Below are 19,720 nucleotides of genomic sequence, written 5' to 3' on the forward strand. Positions count from 1 at the left end.
GAAATAATAGTTCAAAGAAATTATCAAAGATCCAAATTCGCCATCACATTCATCCCCATGATTTGTATATGTGAACTTCTGCTGACAACTGTAGTTAATAAAGTTTTTTTTTCCACATTTTGATTTTGTAGCGATTTACTAGTCGATGGGTGAATCCTCGCAATGATGTCTAGACAAAGCAACAACTGAAATAATCTGTTTCAAAGGTTATTTGGATAAAAAGCGCAGAGTAGGAAGACAATGACATCAAACTAAACTTGACGGGAGTTGGGAAGGTCATGTTCAAATAAAATATGTCCTTCACATGATTAATGCCTCTCAGCATTACTGTCCTGTATCTTTGTCCCACATTTAGTCTGCTGGGATGTGGACACTCTGCTCACATGCCATAATTTCCTTGTCTGCTTTAAAACCCTGATAAGAGATATGACGCACAATCCAGTGTGTACCAAAAACACACAAGGAAGCTTAGATCTTTTAATATAATTCAGTTGTCTTTGGAGTCACTGAGAGAAGAGTGCTGAACAACCTGAGCTCAACATAAGTGATAAAATGTCAGGTATCAGGTAGGAAAATATTTTCTACCTACTGCAGTTAATATAAACATATAGGCTGCTGAGACCCAGAAGAACAAAAAAATAAATAAATAATTATATTTCCTGTTTTCTGTTTGATGTAATCAGAGGATCTATGATCACCCATTTGGTGGTTGTGGGCAGGGTTGTCCTATTTTCATGTTTCATGCAAAAAACTACAATTTCAACACGATTTCAGTAAGGTTGAAATTGAATTGATAAAAACAGGATGTGTATAGCTTAATGCACTTTTAAGCATATACATACATATCATGAGTTCCATTAATTGACAGGATAAAACAGGAAATCAAACTCTTAGCATTTATGTGTGGGATTGGTTGTGAATTAAATTGAAAACATTCTTATTTGTGATGGCTAAAAATGTCAGATGTAATGTAATTGCTGGGTCTTAGGGGGACATAATGATTCACCTCAGTGCACGGAGAAGACACATATCCTCCTGGGAACCTAGAGAAAGGAATCTTTACATTGAACTTATTTTGTGATTTCCTTCCTCTTTGGCACTGAAAGAGGCCACCCAAACACATGAGATATCAATGAAAAGTCCTGTATTTACTACATCAGGACTTAGTAAGGTGGCTCAAATAAATCAAAAGACATAGACCAAAAACAAATGTCCATTACAGAGGACAAAAATGCATAGGTCGGTTCTCAGGAGGATTTTGTATGCACAAAACGTTACACTTCTGCGTAGTTGGAGCCATCTATATTTATTATAAGTATTAACTGGTTTGTCTTTTTAGTATATATTCTTGCTATTACATTTTCTTGTGTTTTGCAAGCTACATTCCCCATTTCCCATAGTACTAATCTAGCCATGAAATCCGTCAAATCGTTCACAATTACTAATATCCTACTTTATTTTTGTGTCAGTCATGTATCAAAGTTTTTAATCTGATAACTCACTACACAGCTCTCACTTTCTTTTTTCAGCTACAGATGACTTGTGCATACCAAGCATGCTACGTTAACTCCCCAGTTTTTTTTTAATGAAATTTGGTGTGGCGCTGGCTCAGCGGCTCAGCACGCAGCAGGACCGGGGAGGGTCACGGGCTGTGTGACACGCCCTGCTCACTCAGAGGCTCATATTGGTGTAGCGGTCTGTCTCTCTGCTCTAGTCTGCAGATAGACAAGCAGGCAGTCTGTCGACTTTATAGAACCGGGCTTTTCTTACCCTGGAGGTATACTGACGAGCCAGAGCCAGGGGCGGCCGGTGGGAGGAGGCAAAGAGACGGCAGCTGCTGCGCCGCACAGCCTCTTTGACAGCTTCAAGAGGAAGCATCCACCAGCACCGACCGATGTCTACGGTAGGGAGCGATTTTCTTCTTCCTTTCACGCATAAGCGACCGCCTTTTCACGGTGAGTGGTTGATAATGATTTAGGGACGCGGTGGTGTGTCGTGGCACGCCGCTGGCCGAGCATCTTATACCCGTTTTGTCGGATGTGGGGTCGGGACTGAGCATCAGCACGCCGGGGCAGAAAACGCTCAGAGGGTCCGTGTGAACAGCCAGCTGCTACATTTCGCTGTGTTTTCGCTTTTTGACCGTGATGTGTTTGAGTGTAGAGGTGGGGGTTGTGTAGGGAAAGAGAGAGCACACTGTTAGCACGAAGCTGTAGCCGCCTCCGAACGTCAGGGCGGCGGGTAGCGGGGCAGAGGGAGCCGCAGTCGGCGTGGAGCATCTGCGGAAAGCCGGCAGCCGATAGTGCCAATTAGACAGGAAGTGGGAATGCTGGGTTTCATATTAAAACAATTTAAAAAAAAAAAAACTATGGCTTTATAGCTAACCACATGTAGGATCCTGTTAAATAATTTCATTTTAATTGTTTATTTGTTGCTTTCTGCACATTTTATGACATTGTACTGAAGATGATCAGATTTGGCGCAAATATACCATCTGTTACAGGTAAACACTTCTGCCTAAATCTGCATATTAAGGTTAAAATTTATAGTCAGACCACACCAGTTGATTAGAAACTGAAAAGTGATGGTTTGAAGTTTGGCTTTGTACACTTTGAGTCGCTTCACACTGGCATAAATAGTTTAGATCGACTCTTGAGTTACACTGCTCATTTAAAATAAATAAATAAATAAAATATATATATAAAGACTTTTTAAAAAAAAAAATATATATACTGTTATTAGCTTCAAATCCCCAAATATATAGCTATGTGTACAGCAGAAAGGAAATTGGTGCCTGAGTTTCTTAGATTTATAGTGTGCATATGATTTATTTGCTCTACTTTTTGCGCATTAATGGTCTAATTTTTATTTTCCTTTAGCTTTTTTGTAGTACCTCACAGTACTATCTGTCTATCTAATTAATTTGTGGTTACTTGGCTTCTTGATGCCAAGTAATGAATCCTGAACTCTGAAATTTGACTTTCAGGCAAAAAATATCCAATAGTCTCTGTTTCCAGCTTGTCAGATGTTAAGATCCCTGTTAAATAAAAACATTTATAGTTCTGGAGTGTTTGATCATCACCTTGGCATGCCTTTCAGTCCCTTTCTTTGTTTGCTTATTTAACTTTAGTTATTTGGGTTTTGGCTTTTAAATTATTATATTATTTGGACTAAAACTCAATTTTTAAATTTTTATTTTAGTTTGCAGAAGTGTGCTTAATGTTAATTTAATAATTTTAGGTTATTTTCAGTTTACTATAATAATCTTGGGATTCATTGATTGATTAAAAACAAATAATGTTGGTACCCTACCATTTTTTTTCCCTGTTACTTATTTTTACTTTGAAATCTTACACCGGAAGTAAGTGCTTGTGGAGCTCGGTGTCTTGACGCAGTTGAAGTGGAGAGCGTTTGCTTGATTTGAGATGATGTAAATTCCGTTAAATTGCTTTCTGTCAGTGTGTGTGTGTGTGTGTGTGTGTGTGTGTGTGTGTGTGTGTGTGTGTGTGTGTGTGTGTGTGTGTGTGTGTGTGCCATGTGGAAACGACCCACTTCAGTCCCCTCCTGTCTGCTCAGGGGTCTGACTGGGATCACTCTCCACCATGCGTCAGTCGGTGGTGACCAGCTTGTGTTCAGGGCCTTGCTTTCTTTTATTATTATTATCACTTTCCGATTTTTCTGGAGCCACTTGAGCGCACATCAGAGCCCCGTGAAACTAAATAAACTGAGTACAGATTCCCTTACAGATGTGATTTTTCTGCTTTCAGGCTGGAGTACATGAAGTTTGTGAATTTAACTGTCATCGCCATAGAGAGTTAAAGGGACAGTTCACCCTGCAATAAACAAAAAGTATAATTATATTAAAGATATTTGACCATTTGTCCCCAAACCTTTATTGATATCAGCCTTCTCTTAACTATTATTACACTAAATGGCACTCAGTGTGTGGTATTTGAAAACCTCTCTAACAGCGTCCCTTTCCAGAACTCATCACCAAGTTCGTCAGAAAAAACAGCAAAGCTTGTTGTTGCAGTTTCAAGTAGGAACAATTTTCTTTTTTAATAAACTACACCCAGTAAATATGTCACCCTATAGCTATTGACTAGAGGCTCAGTCTGACCAAGGTAAACATTAGTTCAGCTGTTAAGTCAGCCAGATGCAAGTTTCTGCTGGTTGGTGGAAGAAAATAGTTCCCACCTGAAAGTGCTCACAACCAGTTTTTTTTGTTTGTTTGTTTGTTTTCTTGGTAACTGTATCAGGATTTCCAGTGAAACACATCGCTGCTGAATTTCTCCAGTGCATCTGTTTTTGCACTTTGAGCACTTCATGAAAAATCTAATGAAGAGGTGGGCCATCTTTAGCTGTAGTCATTATGATTTTACGTTTTCCATTTACTCTTTTAAAGTTGGTTTTCAGCTTTTGTTGTGAATATAGTTTAGTTTCAGCAGGTTTCTAGAACAGTGGATTTGCTTGTTTTACTTTAGTTTTGATTAATTTCAGTGGTAGTTTGACAGCAAAGGTAGTTGACTTGTTTTAAACTTTCCCTTATTTCTTTAGATGTTACAACCTCACACACAGACCAGTTGTACCACGTATATTTGACTCTGCCACCATCTGAAAACAGACGCTCTCTGCAGGTATGCAGATGGTCAGTAGCTGCCCACAGGCTTCCCGTGTGCTAACACCTCTGAACCATAAATTCCCCATCGTGCGCTTGTTAAAGGAGCTTTATCTGTCCATCAGGCTGCTTACTATGTGTGAGTCAGAGAAAGGCACATAAACAGCTAAAACGGTACTAAATCATGACATCTGCCTAGCTCTTTCTTTTAATACTTATTTTTATGTGACTCACTTGCCTCTCCCTCGCTGTTCAGTATCCACTCCCCACACAATACCAAGTCTTTCCATGACTGGTCAAACAAAAAGTTGAAGATGGCAGATAAAAATCAGATATATCTGATATAAACACCCTCCTGTTTGTCCTCGTCGATCATATGCAAAGCAGATTATAATACTGATTTCATGCATTATGAGAAAACCAGTTAAAATCATTCATTTTTGGGTTGAGGGGGGCTGTCCCCTCTCTGAGTCTTGCATCTCCTCATGGGAGCGTGTTTTATTTCGTATCTTATCATAACTTTCTGGCGTAAAGGACGACATGAGAAGCTTCTTGCACTGATTTCTAAATTGGGATCACAAAATGAGTTCTAATTATCTTCAAGGGATGGCCTATATTTGGCTCTCAGATAAGCGTTAGCTGAGTGTGCACACCGTGTCCAGGAGTGTGTGTGCGTTTAGACAGTGTTTATGACTGCAGAAAGGTAAGGCCCGCTGCCTTCCTGCATTTGCAGTCCAGTTCGAAATCACATGTATGTTTTCTTTCAGCACATACTTTAAAATGATCTTGATGCATTTTGTAACACAAAAAAAGAAAGTCCCTCATGTAGCTTCCGGATTGCTTCATGTGTTCTTGCAAACTTCTTTCTCAACAGCTGCTTTACACTTGCACTTCTTTTCTGCCCTCCTTTCTCAGGTATCTAATAAATCTTTAAATGCTCCGGAGATGTGCTTCTGCTCTTTCCAAAACACCTCCTCCGTGCATGTGCATACCACAGAGTAGTAGTATATGGCACACTAAGCCTACTTGCATGCTGGAAGATGATTCTTTTGCTTTCTCTGCAGTTTTAAGAGGGCTTTGATATAAAGTTGTGGTCTGAGGTGAGGGGATTGCGCTTCCTCTTTGGCAGATAAGCGGGTCCCGCACGGCCCTAAATCTCTTTATATTGTTAGTGTCGTCAGTCAGCCTGGTGAGAGAGAGCCATATTGAACATTTGATCCTGCTTAACCATTGTAACCTGCAACATATCATGCATTCACCTCTGGATATTGTGAAGTGTACCAGTTAAAGTGTGTAGGTTAATTTGTTCCAGGGGAACACTCAAGACCTTTAAATGAAGGAAGGGGTGTTCTTTCACATGCAATCAGACTCGGACACTGATCTCACATCTAACTAGGAGATGAACTGTACAGAAAATGCTCAGTTTGGTTTTGTCACGGGTGCTGCATGGGTAAAGCATGCAGGAGGCAGCACAAAGGGAGATCGACCATTAGGGTTAGGGATAGTTAGCTGTACTCTTGGTCATCGCACAGACTTTGCTCTTTGGGAGCTGGAGGGCTAAAGGTTGTTTAATGGTAAATGGCCTGTATTTGTATAGCGCTTTACGTTTAATGCTCAATGGGACTCCACTGGAAATTTGCCTTCTTTGTTGCAGCGCTGCCATGTGATGCCCACAAAAGCTTGTGTGCAACTGAGCCATAGCAAAAAGCTACACTATGCTTTATGTCTCAGGAATGACAACTGCCTGGTTATGCATGAAAGTTCTTATGATTAATTTTCAGGGAAACAGAGCTGCATCAACTCAATTTCACTGCGCTTTCTTTAGAGGTCTTCTGAAAAGGGGAACACAGCCTCAGAGAGGTCAGTTAATTGGTCGCGGAGCCATAAATGTCCACACAGTGAAACATTTTGTGCCAATCTATCACCTAGACTGTGAGACTCCTTGGGGTAAACAGGGAATTTAGCATTTGCTGGTGGCATTAAATAATACATTTTAAAAAAGAATTGTCACTTTGTGGCAGTTCATTCTAATTAGAACAAAAGGGACTGCCCTGAAATGAGTGTTTAAAAAGGCTAACAGGAAATAAAAGCTCATCCTGTTGGTGGGTGTGCCGTTTATCTCTGTCTATCTGCATTCATTCATATCCTCTGACCCATCTGACATCTTCATTTCATGGCAACAACAACAACAGCTTCATAAACACATAAGAGGCTTCATCTTTGTGATGATTTGAATATGTGGAAAACTACAGATTGCACTCCTTTGATTACTTGTGCCGCCTTTTCATCACAGTAGGGTTCAGAATCATGCAGTCATACCAGCTAAGCCAGTGCAAGAACTGGTGAGGAGCTAAAATGCTTTTGGCTATTAAATGATAAATGCTGCAAAGGAACACTAAAAGAAGCCAAAATCCACCCATCTCAAACTGTATCTCACAGGCCAGCAGCAGCCCTCGGCAATGTACTGCGCAGCCTGCGAATGAATGAAGAAAAACTATTTTGTGTTTAATTGAGTCAAAGTTCAGTTCACAATAAAATACATCAATGCAGTATTGTAGGCATTAGTGTGTGTATATAGGACAAACGGCATCAGGGAGGGCCGGCCATGTACTGCTACCAGTTAGAGAAACAGAAGAGCTCCAAGACGAGAGTAAAACACAAACTATCGGACAGTTCAGTCCCATAGTCCCATCCTGCCCACAGGAGAAGGGCATGAAAGCTGAAGGCTCTGCCTCCCATTCTACTTTCAGAAACTCAAGAAACCAAAAGTAATCCTGCAGCCCAGGAGCAAAGTGCTCTGTTGGGGTCATTTGTATCTGCATGATGGGGAAATGAGGGCCAAGTCACACTGGGCTTCCTAGTACTGTGTGTCAGGTTAGGAGTAGGGCAGCAACAAATGAATATTTATGTATTCAACTAATCAGCCAATTTTTCTTTGATTAGTCAGTGATTATTTCAGTAACTCTTATCTCTGCTTCCTGTGCTTGTATATTGGTTGTATATCATGTCTCAGATGGTGTCATGTTCAAAACCAATTAAACTGATATATATGGTCCAACCCATAGATTAACTACCTAATGTTAGGTTGAAGAGGTTTACCATTCAAAATAAACCTTAAGATTAATGTGAGGGGGGAAAAAACAAACTAGCTGTTGTGCTGTTCGCTCTGTTCTTCTTCATTAGTATTGACTGCAGTCTTGGCAGATGATAGAGGCAATTGTGCCCCCTAGCTTCCTTACATAAACACATTTGCGTGGTTTTAGAATATGACGCGTCAACAATGTGTTGATGACATCGACGAATCGTTGCAGCCCTGGTTAGGAGTGTAACCGCCTTTCCGCAGCTTGTCATGGTCTCCAAAGCAAGTTCATGTTTATTAACCAAAGTACCGTTTTGGAGAATTACTTTGTTTTGCAGGCGCATTACTTTTTTGCATAATGTCATCAAAACATCTGAATCCCTGGCAACAAACACCGAAAAGTTCCTTTTAAAGATGCCAAAAGACTAAATAGTCTAAAAGTAGCACACCCCTGTGACAGGCTTAATGAAGAAGACATGTCCCTAGTTTGCCCTTTGTCATAGGAATACCTGAACACGTCTGAATCAGTGTTTGGTGCTTTAAGGCTGTGGATGGTGAGGATAAATGTCATTTAATTACAGTAACGCGTTACACCCAACACTGGTCCTCAGATTAGCCTCGCACTGAAAAAGAGATGTAGGACCAAAAGGGTGGAATCCTTATGTTACTAATTCTCTGTATTTTATTTTAGGTGAACTTCCTGTATGACAGTAGTTTCTTTTATTGTGTAAATGGGGAAAAATCTTGAAAATATTAAGATTTCCATACATCTTCAAGTGTTTTCTATCAGTGTATTTTTCAGACCATATCAGGTTGAAAAATCAGATTTTACTAGTAAAGGTTTAAACATGCAATACCACCACTCCCCCCCCCCCCCCCCCTTTTTTTTTTCTTTTTAAATTGAAGGTTTGAGCAGATGTTGTAAATTAGCATATGTCACCTTGCTACTCTCTCTCCATCTGTGGTTCCTGTGAGCCTCCATGCTGTTAATAACCAGAGGGGAATATCGAAGCGACGGTGTGACATTGATCCCCACAGGGACATGGGTGCTCTGATGACCGCTTGTCACTGGAGGGTGATACCCACTGGAGGATTTAGAGGCTTTTTCTGTCTGTGTTGATTAATGTTGTCAATGACCAACCACAGCACAGGGGAGTATTTCGGAGCATAAGACCACTCTGAGGTTACGTCTGAATTAAATTCGGGAGATTTAAACCAGGAGCTCCCATTCGTACTCGCTTCAGAGTCATAACAAAGTCACAGCGGAGCATGGAAGAAGATTTCACATCAGGATTTCTTGTGTGTAGATGGACAGATAGATGTGTGTTGTGTATTACAAACAACTGTAGAACGTGCCAGAAAATGATTCTAGGTAGCACTTCTGGTTTGGTTGTAGTTATTAGGCAGTTCTTTACAGTGTATTGATGCCAATTAAATAGTGTAAATAAATGTAGGCGAGACCAGATTAGTCTTCACTTTAATCTTGTTTTATCAGTTGGCCTATTTGAACATGTTTGGTGATGGCTCGCCTCTTTCAGACTTGAGGCTTTACTTGCTCAAAGTTCAAGTTTGTGTTGCAGTGTTACTTTCTCAGTTGCATTAAACCATTGTTGCGAGCGTGACAGCTTTTCCAGAAACACGATACTACGAGTGAAGCGGGGGTTTCACAGTTTCACTGAATGCCGCTTCACACATGGCTACAAGCATGTTGTAGCCTCAGGGATGTAATTTGGGTTTCCTGCATGTCCTAACTAACTTTAATGTATGACCTGTGACTGTTTAAGAAGCGATTCATCGTTTGAGTAATTGAGCAAGAATTTAAAAAAAAACAACAACCCAAAAAACAAAGTCAGTCATGATCTGATAAGACTTCCTGAGAAAAGACAAACACCCAAACCACCGCACAATGTCTGAACATAATTTGAGTCTTTGGCCTGTGTTGCATAATAGGTTGGACATTATCTTAGTGGGTGTGTGTTCAAAACACAATTCAGCAAACACAAAGGCTTACAACAATCACCACATGCAATATATTCCCACACTCCAGGTTTTAAAGAAACTTGATGTAAAAAAGGTTGGATATCAAAGGGAACTGTGTCTTTACTTCCTTTAATGTGTCAGGGTTTCCTTTGAAACAGGCTGAATAAAGCGCTTCTAACCTCCGAACCAACACGGTGAGGGTTTTGAAGAGTTGCTTAACTTCATAAGAAGGGAGGTACTTGGTCTTTTTCTTTATGCGTTGCCTCCACAGCATCAAGCCATGAGATGTGTGTTATAATCATATTTTCTGGATTTAAACTCAGTTTTATTTTGAAGGGCTCCGACAGTATGTGAGTTATACTGAAAATATAATGTAATGTTTTCAGTCATTGTTGACATTTTTAACATTTTGAGTGGGGTTGTTTTTTGTTTTTTGTTTTTTTTAATCAGACGGTAATATCTATGATAGGATTTGTAGACTCCTTTGTTCATTGTTGTGCACATGGTTTGAAAAGCATTGGGTGTCTATTGATGTTATCTTCCAATCAGACCCGTAGCTCTGGTTTTATATCATTCTAAACAGTTTTTTTTAGTTTTGTTTTTGCTTTGAACTGTTTGTTTGATGGGGGCTTCTTGAAGCTGTTAGCCTTGATTCATTTAGCAGTTAGTGCTAATAAAAGAAGTTTAATCTGTTTCTATTGCAAATCTAGAGAAAATGAATTTATTATATAAATCTGCAGTATTTAAGAAATGCCTAAATTGCATTGATCCATTCATCCAGTTTGTTGCATGATAATCTTCCGAGCCTAAATGTGTCTTCCACGTGCCCTACGAAGATGGTAAAATTAGACTTTTTTTATGAACTTCTAGTGTTTAAAGTTGCTGTTGTGCTTACTTGTTAAATAGAACTTCAACAATGCTATACCCCAAATGGTTTCCTCATTTTAATCTTAAACTCTTACATTGTCTTGGTTTGTATTGCCTGTCAAACAAGTACATCCTCATTCACCTCCCAAGTCTAGCAAGATTTTCCACTGAATGATGTAACAGCTGGCTGATTGACTGGACTGACAGACTGCTCATGCTGAGGCATTCAGTTTGTTTGGTTGCTTGAGTGTCTTAAACTTACTACCCTAAGTCATAAAGTACAACTCCTGGATTTTGTCTTTTTATGGGAGTAAATGGAATAAGCCTTTGGGGCTCATTTGGACTGATGTTTGTCTGGGACCCCATTAGGGCCATTTGTGGCAGGGTGGCCCAACCCAGCTGTCTGCATCTGGGATGTTTTGGATAAATGCCCAGCCCTTTATACAAGGACACATGGCTAGCCGCCAAAGCGACTATCTCAGCACTGCCTTAGTTTTAAATATCGAACAGATCTCACTCACCCAGTGATTAGTCAAAGTTGTTGTCATGCATCTTCCATCTACAGCAGAGCTGATGACGAAGGCTGCCACTCCCTGAGCTGTGAAGTTAAGCGTTGTAACAACACACATTGAAAACAGCTCAGTGTTTAACAAAGCCTTTTAGCAAATTATTTTTGACCTTTGCAAACCATTATATCAAGAAATGACTAGTTGAACAGCTTTGTTAATCCAGTAGTTTGTCATTCATCCAGCAAGCTAAGATACGCCTTGATTACTGTGGCTACATCAGCCACAGCTCTCAGTTAAAAAGGAGTTTCTATTAAAAATGGTGGTAGAGCTGAAGTAAATCCAGAAATTTTAGCCTATTATTTGTGAGAATTCCCGACTGTATTCGGAACATACAGTATGAGAAGGAGGATAAACAAGACTGACATCGACCGGGAAACTTCCAACTCAATGCAAAGAAAAGGACGGATGGCGTAGATGATCAATTTACCTTGGAAGTCTTATGTCAGAGCTGGGAGTGAGAGCACTACTGAATCGAGTCCGTTCCGATAGTAAAATTTGAAAACCAGGGACAACCAGGACTTGTTTGGCTCCAACTTGGTAAGAATCAATTAATGCATCTCTAAGCAAGCTTTCTGTTTGTTTGGGGGTTTTTTTGCTCTTTTTGTTTTTAGCTTAAAAACGCCTCTGAAATCTATTTAAAAGACTCATTTAGGTAGTCACACAACAGTAGTATAGGTTGCAAGTTTTACTAATGTTTACATACACTGCCACCCACTTGTCTGACTTGAGGGGGTGTTCCAGATGAATTGGAGTTGTAACATCTGCTTAGTAAGAGATGAAATATTAATGTATTTCTTACAATTTTGTTTTTGGGTTTTGCAAAGACCCATCTCCAGATAAAGCCTGAGGCACGCGGTCACAACATGTGATTTAAAAGTCAAAGCTTGATGGATCTGTTGGAACGCTGACTTGTTTAAGTAAGGATTTAACGAGGGTTCAAACGCTGCCTTCTATTACACGTACTGGAGGCAGTAAAAGTTGGCACAATTATGGCCCTAAATCAGCCCTGTTAGCTGTTTTCTGTTTATACGAGAATGTCTGATCCAGTGGAATCGAGATTTGAGGTTGTGACGTAATAATTTTGTATCAGCTTCATGGTGTGGTGTCATTTTATCCGGCAATGTTTTTCAGCACTTAAGTAAAAAGTGATGCTAAAACCTAGTTGAGGTGTTTTTGTTGGTTTTATAATCTGTGAACTGATGCTTGAAGAGGAATTAAAAAGGAAACTGAAGCCAACAGAATCAGCAGCATGGGAAGTATTTATGCAGGTTTTCCAGAATTTTCTTGGCACTCTCAGAGCAGAGGCTTATGCCGACCTTTTGGATAATGCGCTGATGAGTGTCAGAATATCACTGAAAATGCACTTTTTACGTTCTCATCTCAACTTTTTCCCATCAAAACTGGACGGTGTCAGCGATGAGCATGGGGGATAAACTTAATCAAGATATAAAACTGTTGGAAAACCAGATATTAGGCCAAATTTAATAAGAGCATGATGAGCGACTACTGTTGATTCACCCAAAGAGAAACAGATGTGCAGTATAAGGGTGAAAGCAACCTCAAACATTACTAGAGCGCTCATCTTGTTCCATTTTGAGCTAAATTGGCAAAAATGTGCTTCTCTCATATCGTCGTCTGGTTTGGTTTATGAATAAACACATTAGACGTTGTGTTGCTATATTGACATGTCAAAATATCAGTGATGTATTAGGAATCAAGGATGTTTTTTGAGATACACAAGTAAATAACATGAATTTTTATGAATGTTACCTCCAGACCAAATTGAATTATAAAGCACATTTAATCTTAAGGCCAACCCATTTTTAGCTGAAGAGAATCTGTCTGAAGTGCGCCACAGTTACCCCTTCATTTTTGGAACATGTGTTATTCTGGCAGGAAGGTAGAGCTCTAAGTGGGCCCTCAGAGACCACGTTCATGCTCCAGTCCCAGTAAGAGAGCAGCCTTTCTTCTAATCTTTCTGCCAACAGACGGCCAAAGCCGATTGCATGCTTTCTTTCCCTGAAATCAACACACACTCCAGTGGCAGCAGTAACAATAACCATGTTCTCCTGGCCCAAAGATATTTGCTTTCCATTCACAGAAGTTGACACCAAACACTACATGTGTTTGTGTGTATGTGCCCTATTATCAAATTTGTCACACCTTTCAGATATTATTACAACTGTGCCGGAATGATCAGAGTGATTGTGACACAAGGAACACCCTCTCTGAAATCAATCGCCAAAGATAAAGATTATAACTGTATAGTGGAGAGATGTAACCTAATCTGTCCAGCAGCAGATGAAATAATCTGTGGGTTTTCATACCTCTCATGTTCACAACCATCTGCTTTAATCTGCATATAGGAACGATGGATGGGTGGGTGGAGGTTTTTAGAAGGATGCATAAATGGATGAGGTACTTAGAGAGCTCTTCTGTCATTAATTACAAACCTAGCTGGCATTGACAGAAGGTGATGCTGTAGTGTGTTAAGGACTACATTACTCTGTGTTCACTGTAATCCATCTTTGCTCTGGATAGCTCATTAAATCACTTGGTCACAGATACCTGTTTCCATGCAAGGGAGCTTTGTGTCATTGGTTAAAAGAACGAACCAATCATTAGCCATTGTTGACTACATGACACCATTAAAGCTTCAGTTTGAGGCTAATAATATCCACCATGGGGTAATTGTTCTCGTGGCTTGGTCATGTCTTGATGCATGCTCGATCATCCAGGTTAGGAAATCCCAGAAAGTTGATTTTGTTCATCTGGACGTCGCGTATTGAGTGGATGTATAGCATTAACTTTCCTGGACTGTTTGGTCTTGTTTGATGTGAAGAAAACATTTTGCAACAAGGGCTTTTGTTGGCGTATTAAACCTTTTCACTACTGCTATCTACAGTAGGAGGCGTGTTGTCAGGCAGTAGACCAAATTTGGCAAAAATCTAAAAGAACTTGGTGAAAGCATTTGGGTTGGACCAATCTCTGACTGAGCCACCAACCTTTTGCATGGATAACTGATGGCAGCTTTAAATCCTGCAAGCCTCTTTCCACATTAGAAATAACAAGCCTGCGGGATAAGCAACAGAGCGGCTATGGCCTGTGCTACTGGTCTGTTTATGCAATTAGGTTTTTGAGACCGCCTCACCCATCATCACAACATGTCTAGATACTGTATTTAAGCTTGACTGGCTATGGAAAGTGAGACTTTGGTCAGCCATTTTGCTAATGGCTCCCTCAAATAGATCATAAAACACTGGCAGGCTCTCTGCAGCCTGAGTTTGCATGGGTGTTTTTTACATTAGCTGAAAGAACTGGATACTCGTACTGCCAGCAGCTTGCTCAGTGAAATCAAAGAAATGTATGGCTGTGTCCTAAATCACTCATTACATAATGAACATGATGTAGTGAGAAGTAAATTGAAATTTTTGTACACTCAAGTGATGGATCGTGCTTTTTGCCCTACCGCTAAAATGCATGATGACACAATGGAGGAACTGAATCAAATTCTTGATGCAAAGTCTGAATTTAAATTCAACAAAAGAGGAGTGACAACTGATTAGAGTTGGAGGACCAGGAAGGTGAATAAAAATGTCTTGAACTTGCATTCAAGACATCAAGACAAAGGGGTACAAAGGCACTGTTTTGTCTTCCCTGTTTTGATGATAACCCAGTTTTCAGCTGGTCTGGTTGACGGATTGAAGACTGATCCCTGGTTGGGAATCAGTGATTTATGGCTCTGTGCAGTCCATGAATCCATTTACATCCCTGTATTTGCATTAAGGGAAAAATCAGCATGATAAACAATTATTCTAATTTTAATTTCAAAGTATAACATTGCAGTTTTGGTATTATAGTGAGTGAGTTGGTGTTGATGGTTCAGGGAGAGGCCTGTTCTCCCCATGGCCCTCAAACAATGGGACAGGTGATCGGTTTCCTCTCAGTGCATGAAAGCTGAGTTTCTAGGAATCAGAGTAATTGTGGCTTCCATGAAACTCCAGTAGTTTTTCCTTGTCACCTTTTCCACTTTAATCCAGCGATGCTATTTCAGAATAAACGTACAATGACACTTTTTTTTTCCTCCACTGTAACTGTTTACCATATGGAAAGTTGAATTCAAATGAATATGTGACATGTGAAGCTTATGGCAGCATGCATATCTTTTTCAGCCTTGAGGGAAGCTGTTTAAAAAGGTGTGGATGACTGAGCCATCTGATGTAAACTCACTGTGTTGCAAATTTTGTTTTAACTATATATTTAAGGATACAAGTTGTGTAGGTCATTTTTCTTTCTTCCAATGCATTGCTTTGATTTATTTCTTAGTGTAACTATTTTCTGATGCCAGGTTTAGTCTTACAGAATTATTTATTATTATTTTTAATTAGTTAAATTTGGTTTGGTACACAGGTATAACTTGCATATGCTTCACACACACCACTGCAACTGTCCTCAAGAAAAGCTGGAGGGCAGTTTGTTCCCAAGAGTCGGTAAGAGTTGAAATCATACACAGATTACAGAAAATGAAAAGTTGTCATCAAACTCTGCTGATTCCAGCCAATAATTGGAGGACAGTGTTTATTACTTGAAAGTCGTGCACGGGTTTCATACCATGTTGAACACACAATACAAGTTCCTGACCTCTTGGCCTGAGAGCTGCACTGCGGGTGCGATTGGCAGCCTGGGTCTAAGCCAGGCGTAAACGGACACCACAGCTCACGGAGGCTCTGTCACTCAGAGACAGCTGGTGTAATTACAGAATCCCTCTGCCATCGCATACAATGTCGACAACGCACTGACGCAAGCGTATACACGTGCACACAGAAACATTAGCTCACACACCAGCGCTCCCACGGCCAGATATCTAACGGAGAGCGCTGACCTTTGTGTTGACACTTGCTCATAGTTTAGTGAAAAGGTTGAATTAAAGAGGTCCTGCTTAAATCCTTGAAGCCCACGGCCAATATAATTAATTCTAATTAGATTAGCATTTAGCTGCCTTAGAAAAAAAAAATGGAGTGGGAGAGAGAAGACCTGCCGTTTTTATGCGATAATGCAGTCTTGGATAAGGGCCCTTTTAAAAAGTGCTGCGCAATTATGTGGGTTTGTGTAAGGGACAAAGTTACTGCCTCATACACCAGAGCGGGGGAGTTGAGCTGCAGTATGCTGAAAAAGTCTTTAATACTGTAGTGTATAACTTGTCACATTTATAGTGGGTTTATCTGATGTAACATACATTAAGCCATTGCTGGAGCACACTCGTATTCATCATGTAGGCACCATGTCCTTTATGCTGTAGTCATGCTCAAATGGCTAATGCTAGTAGCTCTGTCTTGAAGAACTTGACACTCGATTAGCCATATGTAAGTTAAGCAGCCAGACAAAATACTGTAACAATGAAATATTGATGGTTATTTACACTTTTATTTATCTTATGTAGTATCTCAAGAAAACATCAGAACCACATTTTATTACGAAAAGAACAAAAACATTATTTGGGTGATGTTTTATTAGTGTGTAGTTTCCTCTTCTTTTAACGAGATCCATCAATGTCTATATTATGCAATGTAACAAACAATTTCACAGTTACAGCTATGTCAGTCTTAGCTAATGTTGTATAAAGGAGTTAATGGTAATGCTATTAGCAAGGCGCTAATAGCCTGTATTTGTATTTAATAGCCTCACTATTAGCTCCTTGCTATAGCATATGCTTGGCTTGGCTAACTATTAAGATAAGATAAGACTTTATTGATCCCACAATGGGGAAATTTTTGCGTCACCTCAGCTCAGGTACAGATATATGAAGGAAATACAAAAATACAATTAAGTACAATCAATGAAAAAAAAGTAAGATAATACACTATATACAATGGTAGCATACACAGTATGTGATTATGGATATGGTTTGAAATATGGAAGACAAACTATATAGCTTGGAAGGTCATGGAAGGTCCATTATGCATGAAGTGGTGACCGTGGATGTTCACAGTGTCCAGTGACTTATGACATCGTGATTGAGGAGTTATAGAGTCTAACTGCTGTTGGGATGAATGATCTGCGAGAGCGCTCCTTCCTGCAGCGAGGGTGTTTCAGTCTCTGACTAAAGGAGCTGCTCAGACCACTCACATACTCATGCAGTGGGTGACGTGGGTTGTTCATGATGGATGTCAGCTTTACTAGCATCCTCCCCTCACCAACCACCTCCACAGACTCCAGGGGACATCCCAGCACGGAGCTAGACCTCCGCACCAGTTTGTCAATCCTGCTCCTGTCCCTGTCCGTGCATCCACTCCCCCAGCAGGCCACTGCATAGAAAAGGGCAGATGCTACCACAGTGTCATAGAATGTCCTTAACAGAGTCCTGCAGACTCCGAAGGACCTCAGTCTCCTCAGCAGGTGGAGTCGACTCTGGCCCTTCTTATACAGGACGTCTGTATTTGTTGTCCAGTCCAGTTTCTTGTTGAGGTGAACACCCAGGTACTTATAAGAGTCCACTATCTCAATGTCTCTCCCTTGGATGTTCACCGGTGTTGTAGGGGGTGAATTCCTCCTGAAGTCTATGATCATCTCCTTTGTCTTGCCGGCGTTGATTTGGAGTACGTTGGTCTCAGACCAGCCAACAAAGTCACTGATGACCCCCCTGTATTCCTGATCATTCCCGTCTGATACGCATCCAATGATGGCTGTATCATCTGAGAACTTCTGTATATGGCAATCGGCCGAATTATAACACAAGTCTGAAGTGTAAAGGCTGAACAGGAAAGGTGAGAGAACCGTGCCCTGCGGTGCCCCTGTGCTGCAGATTACCACCTCGGACACACAGTCATGGAGCCTCACATACTGTGGTCTGTTGGTAAGGTAGTCGATGGTCCATGCAGTCAGCTGTTTGCCTACTCCAGCTCCCTCCAGCTTCCCTCTCAGTAGTGCGGGTTGGATGGTGTTGAAAGCACTGGAGAAGTCAAAAAACATGATCCTCACAGTGCTCCCCGCCTGCTCTAGGTGAGAGAGGGATCAGTGTAACAGGTAGATGACAGCGTCATCCACCCCAATTCCAGAACGGTAGGCGAACTGCAGGGGGTCCAACACTGAGCCCACCAGTGGCTGAAGGTGGTGCAGGATGAGCCTTTCCATGGTCTTCATCAGATGAGAAGTCAAGGCAACAGGCCTGAAGTGGTTGGGCTCCCTGGGGTGTGCGATTTTTGGCACCGGAACCACACAGGAAGTCTTCCACAGTTCAGGAACCCTCTCCAGGCTCAGGCTCAGGTTGAAGATGTACAGGGCCACCTGACAGAGCTGGTCTGCACAGTCCCTGAGCAGTCTGGAGCAGATTCCATCCGGACCTGCTGCCTTCCTTGCCTTCGTCCTCTTGAGTTGATTTCTCACCTGATCAGCTGTGAAGTAGATGTGAGGCTGGGCTGGGCTATTAGCTGTATTTATGCCTAACAATTTAACTGTTACTCATGTTTTATACAGTTTTTATTATAATTTTAACTAGTTGCTGACAGTTCTGTTTATCTATACTATTGGATCATAACTTAAAACTATGAGCTATATATTTTACAAGTGAGTAATGCTAATCCATTAGCTTTAGTTAACTTTTAAGCTCAAACCTATTCAAGTCCACTTAGTACTTTAGCTTGACTATTACAATAGATCTCTCCTCATTCTACATTTTTCTGCTACATATGTTTTTCCAATAGCATGCATAAAGTATGATTATAAGCTTGTAATATTAGTGAGATTTTTATCTGAGGCTTGTAAATTTAGCTTACTTCACTTATCACTGTAAATTGCAGGCATAATAGCAGTAACTAAAAGACTAAAGGGCTTGCCCAGTAGTCACTATTAACATGCTTTTCTCAAGTGTTACTTTTAGCAGCTAATGTATTTTATTTAATCTTGTGGTCAGGTCATTACCCCACCCTCATCTAGTCTCTCTGGGACAGGGAAAAGAGACTCATTTCCTCTCTTCCGATTGTCATTGAGACAAGAACCAGAAACTGCCTTAAACAGCACGGTGAGCCTAACAAAACCAAATTTAGAAATGTGGACTTGTGGGTTAGAAGCTGGGATGACCACTATTGCTTCTGTTGATTCAAGCCTTTGATGGTGATTCCTCTGTCTCTAAATGCAGGATGTATTGACTTTTGTGGTTCTTTTGGATGGCGGATAAAGGTGCATCTCCTGGAGTCCCATGTTGGCACAGCACTGTGAAACTGCAGCCAGTAGTGGTTGTATACTTAACAGAGCTTTTCAGGTTTCTTTTTGTCACTGCCATCACTGTGCGATAGTGAAAGGGCCTGACTGTTCCTTTGTGCTGCTTGGCACTGACTAATGCTGCTTTAATTATTGGCTGCATTTTGCATCATTTTGCTCTTTCTATTTTTCCCACACTCACTCCCCTCCTCCCGCTGCCAGCTTTTGTCCGGCTATAATGGCTTTAGCCAGTGTGCAGCTGTGCAGCTCGATTTTTGCCTGCGTCTCCAGCTGCATTTAGCTGACCCAGTAATGGAAGGGTTGTGTGGGGAAAGGCCGGAGGCAGAAGGACTGCAGAGCTGTGGCTTAAAACAAGCTTCCTCAGACAAACGGCGTGGATTTCCTGTGGAGAGT

The 19,720-nt window shown here is 40.8% G+C and overlaps 1 protein-coding gene across 2 annotated transcripts in view; it reads left to right on the forward strand.

Moving 5' to 3' along the window:
- The first annotated feature begins 1,603 nt into the window (after window positions 1–1,603).
- The window catches only part of LOC309692059 (fatty acyl-CoA reductase 1), a 61,380-nt gene continuing 43,263 nt past the window's right edge, over window positions 1,604–19,720 (forward strand). Inside the window, exon 1 of one of the 2 annotated variants that reach the window (XM_082510217.1) lies at window positions 1,604–1,955. Coding sequence is in view for 1 of the 2 variants with exons in the window: in XM_082510216.1 (XP_082366342.1) it covers window positions 1,895–1,903 (9 nt within the window). In the remaining variant the exon portion in view is untranslated. The remainder of the gene's footprint in view (window positions 1,956–19,720) is intronic. The other variant, XM_082510216.1, reaches the window with a different exon arrangement.

The sequence above is a fragment of the Aulonocara stuartgranti genome, assembly GCF_965226115.1.
Source record: "Aulonocara stuartgranti genome assembly, chromosome: 17".
Taxonomy (NCBI): domain Eukaryota; kingdom Metazoa; phylum Chordata; class Actinopteri; order Cichliformes; family Cichlidae; genus Aulonocara; species Aulonocara stuartgranti.